We start from the raw sequence: 13,119 nt of genomic DNA, 5'->3' as shown, positions 1-13,119 counted from the left end.
CCCACCCCCCACCCTGCACCCACCCCCCGCCCTCTCGCTCCCCACCCCCCACCCTGCACCCACCCCCGCCCTCTCGCTCCACCCCCCCACCCTGCACCCACCCGCCCTCTCGCTCCCCACCCCCCCCCTGCACCCACCCCCCCGCCCTCTCGCTCCCACCCCCCCCTGCACCCACCCCCCGCCCTCTCGCTCCCCCCCCCCCACCCTGCACCCACCCCCCGCCCTCTCGCTCCCCACCCCCCCACCCTGCACCCACCCCCCGCCCTCTCGCTCCCACCCCCCCCACCCTGCACCCACCCCCCCGCCCTCTCGCTCCCCACCCCCCCACCCTGCACCCACCCCCCGCCCTCTCGCTCCCCACCCCCCACCCTGCACCCACCCCCCCGCCCTCTCGCTCCCCACCCCCCACCCTGCACCCACCCCCCCGCCCTCTCGCTCCCCACCCCCCACCCTGCACCCACCCCCCCGCCTCTCGCTCCCCAACCCCCACCCTGCACCCACCCCCGCCCTCTCGCTCCCCACCCCCACCCTGCACCCACCCCCCGCCCTCTCGCTCCCCACCCCCCATCCTCCCCCACTCCCTGCCCTCGGGCCGAGGAGGCTGGGGGCGGGGCCGGGGTGGCTGTGGGCGGGGCGGGGAGGCTGTGGGCGGGGCGGGGGAGCCTGTGGGCGGGGCGGGGGAGCCTGTGGGCGGGGCGGGGGAGCCTGTGGGCGGGGCCGGGGAGGCTGTGGGCGGGGCCGGGGCTGGCCGGGGGGCGGGGCCGGAGCTGGGGCGGTGCTGCCCCCCTGGTGGCTGGAGGCCGCAGTGGAGCCGGGGCCTGGGTTATGGCGGTCGCTGCCGGTCTGTCCCGCCTGTCGGGGTCTCGGTGGCTCGCGGCCTCGGGCTGGAGCTGGTGCCGGAGCCGCCGCGGCTTCAGGAGCCACAGCCCGTGTCTGGCCTTCGCCAAAGAGCTGTTCCTGGGGACAATCAACCAGGTCAGGCCCGGCCCGGCCCCGCCCGCCCCGCCCGCCCCGCCCGGCCCCGCCCGCCCGGCCCCGCCCGCCCGCCCCGCCCGGCCCTGCCCGCCCCGCCCGGCCCTGCCCGCCCCGGCCCGCCCGCCCGCCCCGCCCGGCCCGCCCCGCCCGGCCCGCCCCGCCCCGCCCGGCCCCGCCCGGCCCCGCCCGGCCCGCCCGGCCCCGCCCGCCCCGCCCGCCCGGCCCCGCCCGCCCGCCCGGCCCCGCCCGGCCCCGCCCGCCCGGCCCCGCCCGCCCGGCCCGGCCCCGCCCGCCCGCCCGCCCGCCCGCCCGGCCCCGCCCGCCCGGCCCGGCCCCGCCCGCCCGGCCCGCCCGGCCCCGCCCGCCCGGCCCCGCCCGCCCGGCCCGCGGGACACCCCGGGGGGGAGAGGGCGCCCCCTGGGGGTGAGAGTCAGGGAGTGACTCACCCCCCCACCCCCACCCCCACCAGGGGATAAGGAGGGTGGGGAGTCATCCCCTCGGTGTAAGGGGGGGGGGGGTGGGGAGTGTCCCCTTTGGTGTAAGGGGGGTGGGGAGTGATCCCCTTTGGTGTAGGGGGGGGGGGAGTGTCCCCTTTGGTGTAAGGGGGGGGTGGGGAGTGTCCCCTTTGGTAGTAAGGGGGGGTGGGGGTGGTTTGGGGAAATACCCCTTGGGGTTGGGGGTGTTGCTGAGTGCCCGTGAGCGGTGTGTTGCATTGTCAGAGCGCTCCCCAACCCCCCCCCCCCCCCCCCCCCCCTGTGTGCGCGGGCCGGTGTGTCGGAAAAGGATCGGATTGGGATCGGGAAGGAGTGAAGGCAGATCTGAGGACTGACACAGCTCTGTGTGTGTTTCCCCCCTCGACAGAAGGAGGTTTTTCCGTACCCGGAGATCAGCAAGGAGGAACTGGAGGAGATAACCCAGCTGGTGGCCCCCGTGGAGAGGTTTTTCAAAGAGGATGGTGCGTGTGCCTCTTGAGTGGAGCGTAAGGTGTCGCACAAATGGGGGGGCGCGGGAGGGGGGAAGTACCCCCAAAGTGCTCTCTCTGCCAACCGTGGCCTCACCAGCCTCGTCCGTTGGCAGCAATTGTCTTGTCCTAATCCGTATGGACTCCTGTAACTCAGCGGTTGGAGCGCTCGCCTCGTGGAGTCCTGTAACTCAGCGGTTGGAGCGCTCGCCTCGTGGACTCCTGTAACTCAGCGGTTGGAGCGCTCGCCTCGCAAGCGAGAGGACCTGGTTTTGACTCTCGATAAGGGTGAAACGTTGGCCAGGTTTCCTGACTCTGCTCTGATTTCTCTCCAGTTGATTCCAAGAAGATTGACGCGGAAGCGAAGATTCCTGCGGAAACATTGAAGGGGCTCAAAGACCTGGGGCTGTTTGGGCAGCAGATCCCCGAGGAATATGGTGAGAGCGGAGAGGGTCATGCAGTTTGTCTTCCACGTTCGCCTAGAAATGCACAGTCATCACTGTGTGTGGGGGTGTTGTGCGTGGGCGGTGTGTGTGTGGCCGCAGTGTTGTGACGTGTGTGACTGTGTGTGTGTGTGTGTGTGTGGCCTCAGTGTTGGTGACGTGTGTGTGTGTGTGACTGTGTGTGTGTGTGTGAGACTGTGTGTGTGTGACTGTGACTGTGTGTGTGTGGCCGGAGTGTTGGTGACATGACTCTGTGTTCCCCTGCAGGTGGCCTGGGCCTGTCTAACACCATGTACGCGAGGCTGGGGGAGGTCATTTCCTTGGACGCCTCCATCGCTGTCACCCTGGCTGCACATCAAGCCATAGGCCTCAAGGTAACGGATGTCGGAGTAGTGCTGTGTGTCTGGTCAGGTTTGAGGGTCAAAACTGAAGTAGTACTCATCTTCCGGTCGGGGCCTGAAGACCTTCCTCAGGCTCGGGTCGTGCTCTGCCTCGGTCAAGCGCACTGGGAGGCCACCGCTGCACAAGGGCCGGGCTGCTGTGCAAACCGACCGCGATCCATTCCTTCTTGAGGCAACGATTATTAAAGCACGTCCCTCCCCCCGTCTCCCCCTCCCTCCCCAGTTTGGCAGGGCCTGAGCCAGGACGGGCTGTAACTGTCATTAAAATTAAGTGTAAAAATCCTTGCCTTTGACATATAGGGCCTTATCGCGTTGTGGAGACATCACAAAGCACTTCACAGGATAGACTGTAGTTGCGCACAACCGAGTCCCACAAACAGTCGCGGAGTCAGCGACCGATTTATTTGGGGTTGACTTTTTATGACGGGTTGAAAGGCGGCAGCGACTGACTGAGGGTTTACCTCTCTTGTTTCAGGGAATCCTGATCGTGGGCACGGATGAGCAGAAAGCCAAGTACCTGCCGAAGCTAGCGACCGGCGAGCACGTCGCAGCCTTTTGCCTCACAGAACCGGGAAGGTAAGGAGCAGTCAGCCCTCGGGCCAACACCAGGTCACTGGGAGTGCTCGCTGCTCCTCTCCCGGAGAGGCAGAAGGGAGGGACTTGGGTTTGCCTTCGTTGGAAGGACGGGACCTCTGACAAAGTCAAGCAGTTTGCGATTCACTTACAAGCTCCCCGGTCCCAGCCGCTGTGTGTGTGTGTGTGTGTGTGTGTGCGTGTGTTAAGTGACCTGTGTTCTGCGTGTGTTTCAGCGGAAGCGACGCTGCATCCATCCAGACCCGGGCAGTGCTGAGCGAGGACGGAAGCCACTTCCTTCTGAACGGATCAAAGGTGAATCGAGGTCACTTTAACACCGTGTCGTGGGTTTACGTTTGAGATTGCAGCTGTGAAATAGTGCGGGGGGAAGGGGGACGGTGGAACCGTGCTTTGCACGACTGAAGATCTTTCTCGTCGACCGTGCTTACGGTCCCCACCCAACACCCCCCGGCTCGGAGTCAGGCTCCGCCAATGTTAAGTGCTTCAAGTGCAGGGTAGCGTCCCAGAACGCTTGATCCATCCAGAGTGTGGTTCGCGCAGAATGAGTCTCGAAGCGCTTCACAGAGCCGGTGCGTGACCTGAGCAGAGCGGGGAGGCCAGCCGAAGGCACGGGCAGAGAGTGAGCATTTTTACGAGGCTTTTTTGAAGAGAAGAAGGAAAAAAGAGCCTTTTGGGGGGAAATTTGGAATTTAACTTAATAAGCGGTCGAGGTCTTAGAACAGATACGGGCAGCTCGTATTACATTTTACAATTGTGGAGTCCTGTAGCTCAGTGGTTAGAGCACTCGCTTTGCAAGCGAGAGACCTGAGTTCAATTCCAGGCAGAGGGCGAAACCTTGGGCAAGTTTCCTTACTCCACACAGAGCCTAATAATAATCCCTCCAAAACCAAAAACAATAATAAATTGGTCATTTTCAATCTACGACACTTTGTGGGACATTATTGCTGTGTGCAATTGGCTGCCGCGTTCGCCCACAAATATACAGTCAATTCACTTTACAGTGTGTTCTGTGAAGCGCTTTGGGACGTCCTCCCGACGTGAAAAGCGCTATATCAAATGCAACGATTATTATTATTGTTTTACCCCCCACACACACACACAACATTTCAACTAGCAAACAACGCTGAATCTTAACATTTGCAGCGATTGTTTTGTCCAGTGTCGAGAACGCAAAAAAGTGAAACTTGTTTTTGTAGCTGGCAAGGGGACTTTGACCCTCTCTTCCACAAGTACATTCCTCGCTGTGCTGACACGGGGTGTGTGCGTGTGCAGGCAGGGCACACGCTGCCCTAATGTCCTGATTGCATTGGCCGCTCGCACTATATCACTGAACCTTCTCACTAGTCACTGGCAAAATGCCTCTCTTCCCCTCCCCCCCCCCCCCCCCAGCTTTAGAGGAATGTAAAGCAGTCCTGTAGTGTAGTGGTTAGCGCTCTCACCTCGCAAGCGAGAGGACCCAGGTTCGATTCCCAGGTGGGGCAAAACCTTAAGCAAGTCTCCTTACTCCAGACACATGCCTCTGTTTACTTAGCAGTAAGTTGTTAGTCGATTGGCAACTCGCTTTCCGGGGGTAATTATCCCTTGAAAAAAATTTGGATCCTGTCAAAAAAAATAAGAAGAATTTTGTCACTTAATCCACAACTGTTTGTGTGACGCTGCTGTGTGCAATTGGCTGCTGCGTTTCAGGTACAAAACATACAGTCACTACACTTTGATATTTTCTGTGAAGCGTTTTGAGACGTCTCAACGACGTGATAAGGCGCTATATCAAATGCGAGGATTATTATATTATTTACAGATCTGGATATCTAATGGTGGGATTGCAGAAGTCTTTACCGTGTTTGCACGAACGGAAGTGGTTGACAAAGACGGCAAAACGAGCGATAAGATCACGGCCTTCGTGGTGGAGAGGCAGTTTGGTGGAGTTACCAACGGGAAGCCCGAGGACAAGCTGGGAATCCGAGGGTCTAACAGTAAGCGGTGGCTGAGTGAACTCCACCCCACAGTCCTTTCGCCTCTCCTCCTCCCTCGCCTCCTTCAAGGACCATCTCAAGATCCTCCTCTTCAACCACACCCTCGGTCACCCTCCTACACACGCACTGGAGGGTGGAGGCCCTCCACCCTTCCCTGATCTCAACCCCCAGCTTGGGTCCAAATTCCTAACTGTCCAGCGCCTTGGGTTGTCCTCCCCATGTGAGAGACAGGAGCCGTGAAAATGTCATTTGTGGTTGTTGTTGTTGTTATTGTTAAAGAGGAGTTGATCGGGGACCTGATAGAGGCCTTGAAAACACTGAGAGGTCACTCACTTGACCGACGAAGAGGGACGGATGTTCTGCGGGAGTAAGTTTGGCAAAGCTGAGCTTCGGCCACAGAGAAATATTCCTCTTTGTTGCTGAAATCTAACACTTCCCGTTAATCCACTCTGGATCAGCAGAGAGGGAACCAGGGCCAAAGAAGCCCCTTCGGCTCAATGTGATCTCATCTTCCCAGAATCTCCACCCTTCCAGTAACTTGTCAAGAGCATCCAGCTGTTTTTTACATTATTGCGTCTTAGCTTCAATCCCCTTTCCTGGTAACCCTGTATTCCAGCTGTTGATTCCTTCCTCTGTGTAAAGAAATCCTTTACTGTCTGTCCTAACCTCGCCTCTCCCTGACACCACTTGTCTGGCTGCCACTTTATTTCCTCAGGATATTTTCCCATTGATGGTGGGGTTTGAGTTGGGAAGCCTGTCGGGTTTTTAACAGCACCACTTTTTCATTCGAGCGTCACTGAAAGTCGTTACCCCCGCAGGCTTGTCCTGTGTGTTCACCGTGTTTGCTGCCGGGAGGATGAGGAGATTAACAGCTCCTCTTCCCCAGTTGTGTGGCTGTGCAAAGGCGAAGTCTGAGAGGTTCCAACGGGATATCGGAGCCGACAGTGAAATGGGTCCTATGGTGCATTTCTTTCTCTTGAGCAGTATAATTACCCTCATATTCCATCGTGGGCCCAGTGTGTGATGTGTTAACCCTATAACCCTCGCCTGCCTCGCTGCACACTGAGCCTGATCGCCAATTGCCGTAAATGTGCTCGGTGCGGAATTGACGTTTGACCTTTTGCCTTGTGTCTTTCGCAGCGTGTGAGGTGCACTTTGAGGACACCAAAGTGCCGCTAGAAAATGTCCTGGGAGAAGTTGGGGGCGGATTTAAGGCGAGTCTTTTCCACAGTTAGGAACAAAATGATGACATTTCATTGACTTGACATGTCTGGGGTGAGTGGGGTGAGTGGGTGTGGGTGTGACGCTGTGGGTGCTGGGCTGGGCTTGGCTCTGGGGTGTTTGTTGTCTGGGGTGGGATTTGGAGTTGGCAGGCGTGTGTGTGATTGTACAAGTATATCAAAAGGAAAAATGTAAATGTTGACGACGGTGATGGCGGTGGGGGGGAAGAAGAGGGAGAGGGGATGAGGCCGAACGTACAGCTCTTTCACAGAGTTCCCCCCTCCCACCCTCACTCACTCACTCTTTCACTCTCTCCCACAGGTGGCCATGAAGATCCTAAACAGTGGGCGATTCAGCATGGGCAGTGCTTCTGCCGGCATGATTAAGCAGCTGATAGGTGAGCAATCTGTGCTCGTGGTCCTTTGTATATAAGTGGGAAAAACCTGTCTGGACACTCAGCTGAACAACGGTGAGATCTCCTGTCAGTGGTGGGGGGGTGGCGACAGAGCAGGGAACGGGATTAGAGGTTAAAGAGGAAGATCGTCAGGTGTGATCTCAAGACGAGGCGAGGAGGAGGAATTCAGGCAGAGAAATCTAAAGAGGCGTAGTGGCTGAAAGCACGACCGAGGGGACGAGGGACATGCCAAAGAGCGGAAGCAGTCGAGCGGAGGCGGCAGGTAGTGGAGTGGGGAGAGAGCAGGTCGGGGAGAGATAAGGAGGTGATTGATGATCCTAACTACACCCTGACGATTCCCCCTTTGTGTTTGTCCATCTCCAGCGATGACATCGGAGTACGCCTGCACACGCAAACAGTTTGACAAGAATCTGAGTGATTTTGGAATGATTCAGGTACGTCCATCGATTTATTCTTCTGTTGAGCGCGAGCGAATCACTGGTGCTCGTGAGCACGAGGCCAGCCAAGCCCCTGGTGAGAGTCACTAAAACAAACTGGACGTTCGTCTCATTACATCTCATTGGAGCCCCGTATCGAATTGGTTAGACCTGGGTTTGATTCCCAGGTCAGGGCGAAACCTTAGACAAGTTTCCTTACTTACACACACACACTGTTTACCTAACAGTGAGTAGGAATCCGCTTGTTAGTTGATTGGTGGATCGCTTTCCAGGGATAATAATCCCTTCCAACAAAATAATAATTTGGTTGCTCAATCCACGGTTGTGGGACACTGCTGTGTGCAATTGGCTGTCAGGATTCGCCCACAAAATACACAGTCAATCTACTGAGCGAGCAGAGCAGCGTGGTTCCTATCTCAGTTACGGTAACGTCTCTCTCTCTCTCTCTCTCGCAGGCCAAGTTTGCACTGATGGCCCAGAAAGCCTATGTGATGGAGAGCATGGCTTACCTGACAGCAGGAATGCTGGATCGCCCCGGAGAGCCCGACTGCTCGCTGGAAGCCGCCATGGTTAAGGTACACATACTCCTCAGTGCCAGAGAAGAAATTAGTTTTATTATTACAGCCTTCCTGATAACTCAGCACTACAGGAGGGGAAAGGAGTGATTCAGTGACGAGTTATCAGGAGCGGCGAGTTAAGCAAATGTACAGGGTGACCAAAAAGTTGTGATACCATTGCAGTGTCTAATAAGTCTTTCGGAAATAATGATAAATATTTTTTTTCAGATAATTATTATTAAAATAAATGGTATCGCCACTTTTTGGTCAACTTGCATAATAAAATGTGGCCATGAAATTGACAGTTTGATGACTTAAGTGGCAGTGACAAGTTAAGCCAGGGTTGAATTATCAGGAGTTTATACTTTACGTGACATTTGAGAAGTAGAAACGAACACGTCTTAGTGTCCCAATTCCCGTTAGACCCCAGCGGCTGACTGACCTCTCCCCTGCTCTCGGCCTCAGGGTAGCGGATGTGAGTCCTCTCTTATTGAGGGTGGTTTCAGACTGAATTTGCCTTTGCCTCAGGTATTCAGCTCGGAGGGAGCGTGGCTGTGTGTGAGTGAAGCTCTGCAGGTTCTCGGTGGTCTGGGCTACATGAAGGAGTACCCTTACGAGCGTTACCTGCGGGACGCCAGGATACTAATGATTTTTGAGGTAAGCCTAAACCCAATCCTGGCCCCCCCCCCACCACGTGAAACTTCGGTGGTGCTGTGCAACCAGAATAAATGAGCCCAATCTGTACCCACTTTGTCTGTTCCACAAGAAGAGTCCTGGAGTGTCGTGGTGAGGACGCTCGCCGTGCAAGCGAGAGGACCCGGGTTCGATTCCCGGTCGGGGCTAAAGCTTAGCCTCTGTTTACCTCTCAGTAAGTAGGAACCCGGTTGCTAGTTGTAAGTTTGCGCTTTGAGACATCTCAACGACGTGATAAGGCGTTATACGCAATGCAAAGATTATTATTATTATTATTCAGTTACTCGCCCACTTCCTGCTCAGCGCAGTGTAGACACGGACCACACTGAGTGGCATAATTGTGGTTGCTTTCAAAGGCACCTTCCACCTGCACCATCTCCAGCTCAGCTCTCTCACCCACTAATAAACCCTCCGGCAGAGCAACAGCATAACCACCACCATCATCATCATCATCAGTCTCACAGCGGGCAGGGGTCCTGCCGGGGGATCCTGGCCCGTCCTAATAGCTGAACTTGTTGACGACAATCGTTTGGTCTTCCACATACAACAGCCCGTGCTGCAGAGATGCCATCATTTAAGGCATATGTTAAGCCCGAGTTAAAATGTTTTCAGTGCATGTTTCACCCACGAAACATACAGTCAATTCACTTTACAGTGTATCCTGTGAATCACTTTGAGACGTCTCAAAGACGTGATCAGGCGCTGTGTCAAATGCCAGGATTATTATTATTCTGATGAGCGAGACTTGATTTCAAGGTTTCAAGATACCCCGTTGCACGTGAGGATGGGAATCGGTGTGGGATGGTTTGACCTCCACACTGAGCAAATAAGTCAACCTGTCCACCAACCTGCAGGACACTGACCTGTTGGCTCTCGTCACTAAGTGTTGGGGACCCATTGTCAGACTGAGTGCTCGGTCTGGCCCACAGGTGGCACTCTCACCATTGGGTCAGAAGGTCAAGAAAGAGAGAGAGGCCCACATTGGGTATTTGAGCTCATAATAATAATCTTTACATTTGGTACAGTTGGGAGGACATCTTGGGAGAGCTTCACAGGTTATATTGCAAAGTGTAGTGACTGTGTGTTTTGTGGGCAAAGATTTCGCTCTACTTTGGTGGGGGGGTGGGGGGGGCGTGGGGTTTGGAGACCAGCACCAGCATAGGCTCGATCGGCAAATGTCCTCATCGTGTTCTGTACTTACACCGATCTGTGAATTGACTGCCTCGGTTTAGACCTTTGGCCGGTGGTTGTTTGTTGTGCTTTAAATCCTCGTGTCGATGGCTTCCTGTGTTACAGGGAACAAACGAAATCCTGCGGATGTACATAGCTTTAACAGGAATGCAACACGCTGGCAAACTGCTGACTGGCAAGATCAAGTGAGTGGACATTGTGTAAGCTCGGCACTGAGATTCTTCTATTTAACATGACACAAATGACTTGCAAAGGTCTCCCAGCCTTTACATGCAATTAATGTCAAGCAGAGTGATTGGGGGGTGGGGGGGGAGGGGGGGGTGACATTGTCAGAGTGCTCAGTCTGGCTCCGAAACTCTGGAACATTCCCCCAGTCTCTCCACCTTCCCCCACCTCATTCCCATCTTCAGGTCGTGCCTGAAGACCTTCAAAGATCTTTGCCTGTGCCTACAGTCACCTTCCCCCCCCCCACCCCCCCGGCTCAGCATCGTGCTCCCGTCACTGTCGAGCGCTCTGGGACTCTGCTCTGCGTGAGGGGTGCTGTGTAAATGCACGTTGTTGTTGGGAAACCCGGGCAGTTTGGTCCTGACGTGAGTACTTTCTTTGCAGACAGATGAAGAAAGGAAACGTGGCGATAGCGCTTGGGATCTTGGGGAAGAGATTGGCCGATTCTCTACGCACCAAAGTGGACCTGGGGCTGACGGGCAAGGACAGTGTGGTGCACCCCAGCCTGGAGGTAGGGGGTCAAACCGCACTTGGGGAGTGGGGAGGGAAGGGAGAGGGGTCGCTCGTTCCGTTCATGCAAAGCTGTTCCGGGAAGGTGTTTTAGCTTTGATCATTTTTGTTTTTTTAGTTGTGAGCTCGGAGCTTTACGGGGAGGAGGGGGAGGGGGAGGAAGTCAATGCAAACAAAAAGCGTGGTGGGGGTGTGTGGGGGCGAAATGTATTAAATGAAACGTATGTTTGATCCGAATTAAGATGTTACCGCTTCACAAACGACACTGTTCTGAATTTGAACCGGAAAATCGACAGCTTTTCCAACATAATAATAATAATCCTCTCATTTGATACGGCGCCTTATCACATCTTCGAGACGCCTCAAAGCGCTTCACAGGATGCACTGTAAAGTGGAGTGACTGTATTTTGCGGGCAAAACCCGGCAGCCAATTGCGCACGGCAGCGTCCCCACAAACAGTCATGGATTGAGTAACAAAATTATTATTGTATGTTTTTTTGGAAGGGGTTATTGAACAGGTAGAGGTGCTCATGCTTTTCACGCGGTTAGCTCAGCCCCAGATTAGAGTCCATGGAGGCAAATTGAGGTGCTTGAACATTGAGTGACTTTTATTGCAGAATTGGTTTGTTTTCCCCACAGCAAAGTGCCAAAGCACTGGAGGAGAACGTGTATTACTTTGGATCGACGGTGGAGAACCTGTTGTACAGATTCGGCAAGGTAACTTGCACTGCACCTTCCCGCAGACCCTGTTTGAGAGCGGTCATGGGGACGGAGGGAGGGAGAGAGAGAGCAGGGAATGGGATTAGAGTAGAGCTCTCCTCACTCTCTCTCACCCTGCTCTCGCCCCTCTCTTTCTGTTTCATTCTCTGTCTCAGACTGTGGTGGATGAGCAGTTGGCACTGAAGAGAGTGGCTGACGTCATCATTAACATCTACGCCATGACCGCGGTGATCTCGCGAGCGAGTCGCTCCATCAGCATCGGCCTCCGCAACCACGACCACGAGGTACAGCCCTACTCTGTGCCATAGCTTGTCACACTGGGTGGGGGGGGAGGGGGGGCAGAGAGCGGCCAGCTATTTCCTCGTGATGTCCCAAAGCGCTGGACAGGTACAAACCCTTGACTGCCCACAGCCTTGGGACGTCCTGACATGAAAGGCACTGTGTAAATGTCATTTGTTGATGTTGACGTCGTGTTCCAGGAACTTTTCCAGATGTTCTCTCTCTCTCTCTCTGCAGGTTTTACTTGCCAACAGCTTCTGCACTGAGGCCCATTTCCGGAACAATTATCTCCTGGCTCAGCTACAGAAATGTGAGTTTGTCTTCCCTGGTCACCATCTCTGTCACTGAGGTCTGTGCGAGTGTGAGCAAGTGAGTGTGAGCGAGCGAGCGAGTGTGAGCGAGTGCTGCTGAGAGATCCTCTCTGCGAGATAAATATTCTTACTTTCTGTGTTCATGAAGTAGTGGAGGAGGAAGGTTTTGATATCATCTTCCACTCCATGACTGTTTGTGGGGACGCTGCTGTGCGCAATTGGCTGCCGCGTTTCGCCCACAAAATACACAGTCAACTCACTTTGCAGTATATTCTGTGAAGCGCTTTGAGACGCCTCTGAGATGGATATGATAAGGCGCTGTATCAAATGCCAGGATTATTATTATTATGCTCAACTCTGAGCCAAACTTGGGAACACATTCTGTGAGGATGTAGGAGGAGATTGAATGGGGACAGAGGGGTCTTGTTCATCCCAATCTCTCCTGTGATTCTTTTGAGCGTCTCCCACAGACGCAGTTAGGCGTGAAGCGTCTGTGGCGGGGAGTGTGCATCTGATCGAGTGCTCCTCACCAGCGCAGTGCGCGGCACATTGTAAGCGCTCTGGGTCGCTATTCCGTGCGACCGGCACCTAAATCGGTGCAAATTGTTGTTGCTGCTGTTGTGAGGCACAGAAGCCAATGGAGGTTCATCTTTCTCTTTCATGTTAGACGCTGCTGAAAATACAGACGACGCCATCAAGAAAATAGCTCAGCAGGTGCTGGAGAACCGAGCCTATATCTGCTCACACCCACTAGAAAGGACATTCTAGCAGCTCTGCGTCCCATCACGTTTGAGTGTGGTGGTTCATGTGCGAGGTGGGAGCTCGAACTCAGAAGCTGAACAGAAACTGTGAAGAGTGAAGTTAATTGAAAGGCTGATTTATCTAAATTTTTAACAAGGTGATGGTGTCGTTACTGGTGGGTGGGGAATGGTAGCGGTGGGGGGGGGTGTGGAGAAGTGGTTCTAAAGTCACATTGCTATCCCTTTGTACATTACATAAAGTGCTTTTAATTCCAGGTGCGATTCCCCTCCCCAAAATATATCAGCACCTGATTATTTCTAATCATCTTCATAATATAATGCTCTGCTCGTTACCTCATTGATTTCGGTTCATTGGGGGAAAAAACCCACAAAGTGCCGTCCGCTGGTTTACAGAACAGGAGAGTAATTCATCTCGCTCTCTCTCTCTTTCTCACCCTCTGCTTTCCGCTCTC

The 13,119-nt window shown here is 55.0% G+C and overlaps 1 protein-coding gene across 1 annotated transcript; it reads left to right on the top strand.

Annotated features, from left to right (window-relative positions):
* The first annotated feature begins 790 nt into the window (after positions 1-790).
* Positions 791-12,921, top strand: acad9 (acyl-CoA dehydrogenase family, member 9). Its single transcript, XM_042339650.1, has 18 exons — positions 791-975; positions 1,837-1,930; positions 2,272-2,373; positions 2,647-2,753; positions 3,256-3,356; positions 3,590-3,668; positions 5,173-5,347; positions 6,488-6,561; positions 6,890-6,965; positions 7,347-7,417; positions 7,876-7,995; positions 8,506-8,634; positions 9,967-10,046; positions 10,471-10,597; positions 11,236-11,313; positions 11,472-11,600; positions 11,833-11,905; positions 12,574-12,921. Exons 1-18 carry the CDS (start codon positions 826-828, stop codon positions 12,672-12,674), a joined length of 1,866 nt encoding a protein of 621 aa, XP_042195584.1. The 5' UTR covers positions 791-825; the 3' UTR covers positions 12,675-12,921.
* Positions 12,922-13,119: the final 198 nt, after the last annotated feature.

Source organism: Callorhinchus milii, unplaced genomic scaffold (genome assembly GCF_018977255.1).
Source record: "Callorhinchus milii isolate IMCB2004 unplaced genomic scaffold, IMCB_Cmil_1.0 Scaffold12, whole genome shotgun sequence".
Lineage (NCBI taxonomy): Eukaryota > Metazoa > Chordata > Chondrichthyes > Chimaeriformes > Callorhinchidae > Callorhinchus > Callorhinchus milii.
The sequence above is the reverse complement of the archived record's forward strand: the minus strand, read 5'-3'. Positions and strand labels throughout refer to the sequence as shown.

What these genes read in the sequence shown, in the direction of transcription:
- acad9 (XM_042339650.1), top strand. Translation starts at nt 826, where the DNA reads ATGGCGGTCGCTGCCGGTCTGTCCCGCCTGTCGGGGTCTCGGTGGCTC. An exon ending in GAGGTTTTTCAAAGAGGATG is followed by an intron (nt 1,931 to 2,271) that starts GTGCGTGTGCCT and finishes ATTTCTCTCCAG; the next exon opens with TTGATTCCAAGAAGATTGAC. An exon ending in TCCTTCTGAACGGATCAAAG is followed by an intron (nt 3,669 to 5,172) that starts GTGAATCGAGGT and finishes TATTATTTACAG; the next exon opens with ATCTGGATATCTAATGGTGG.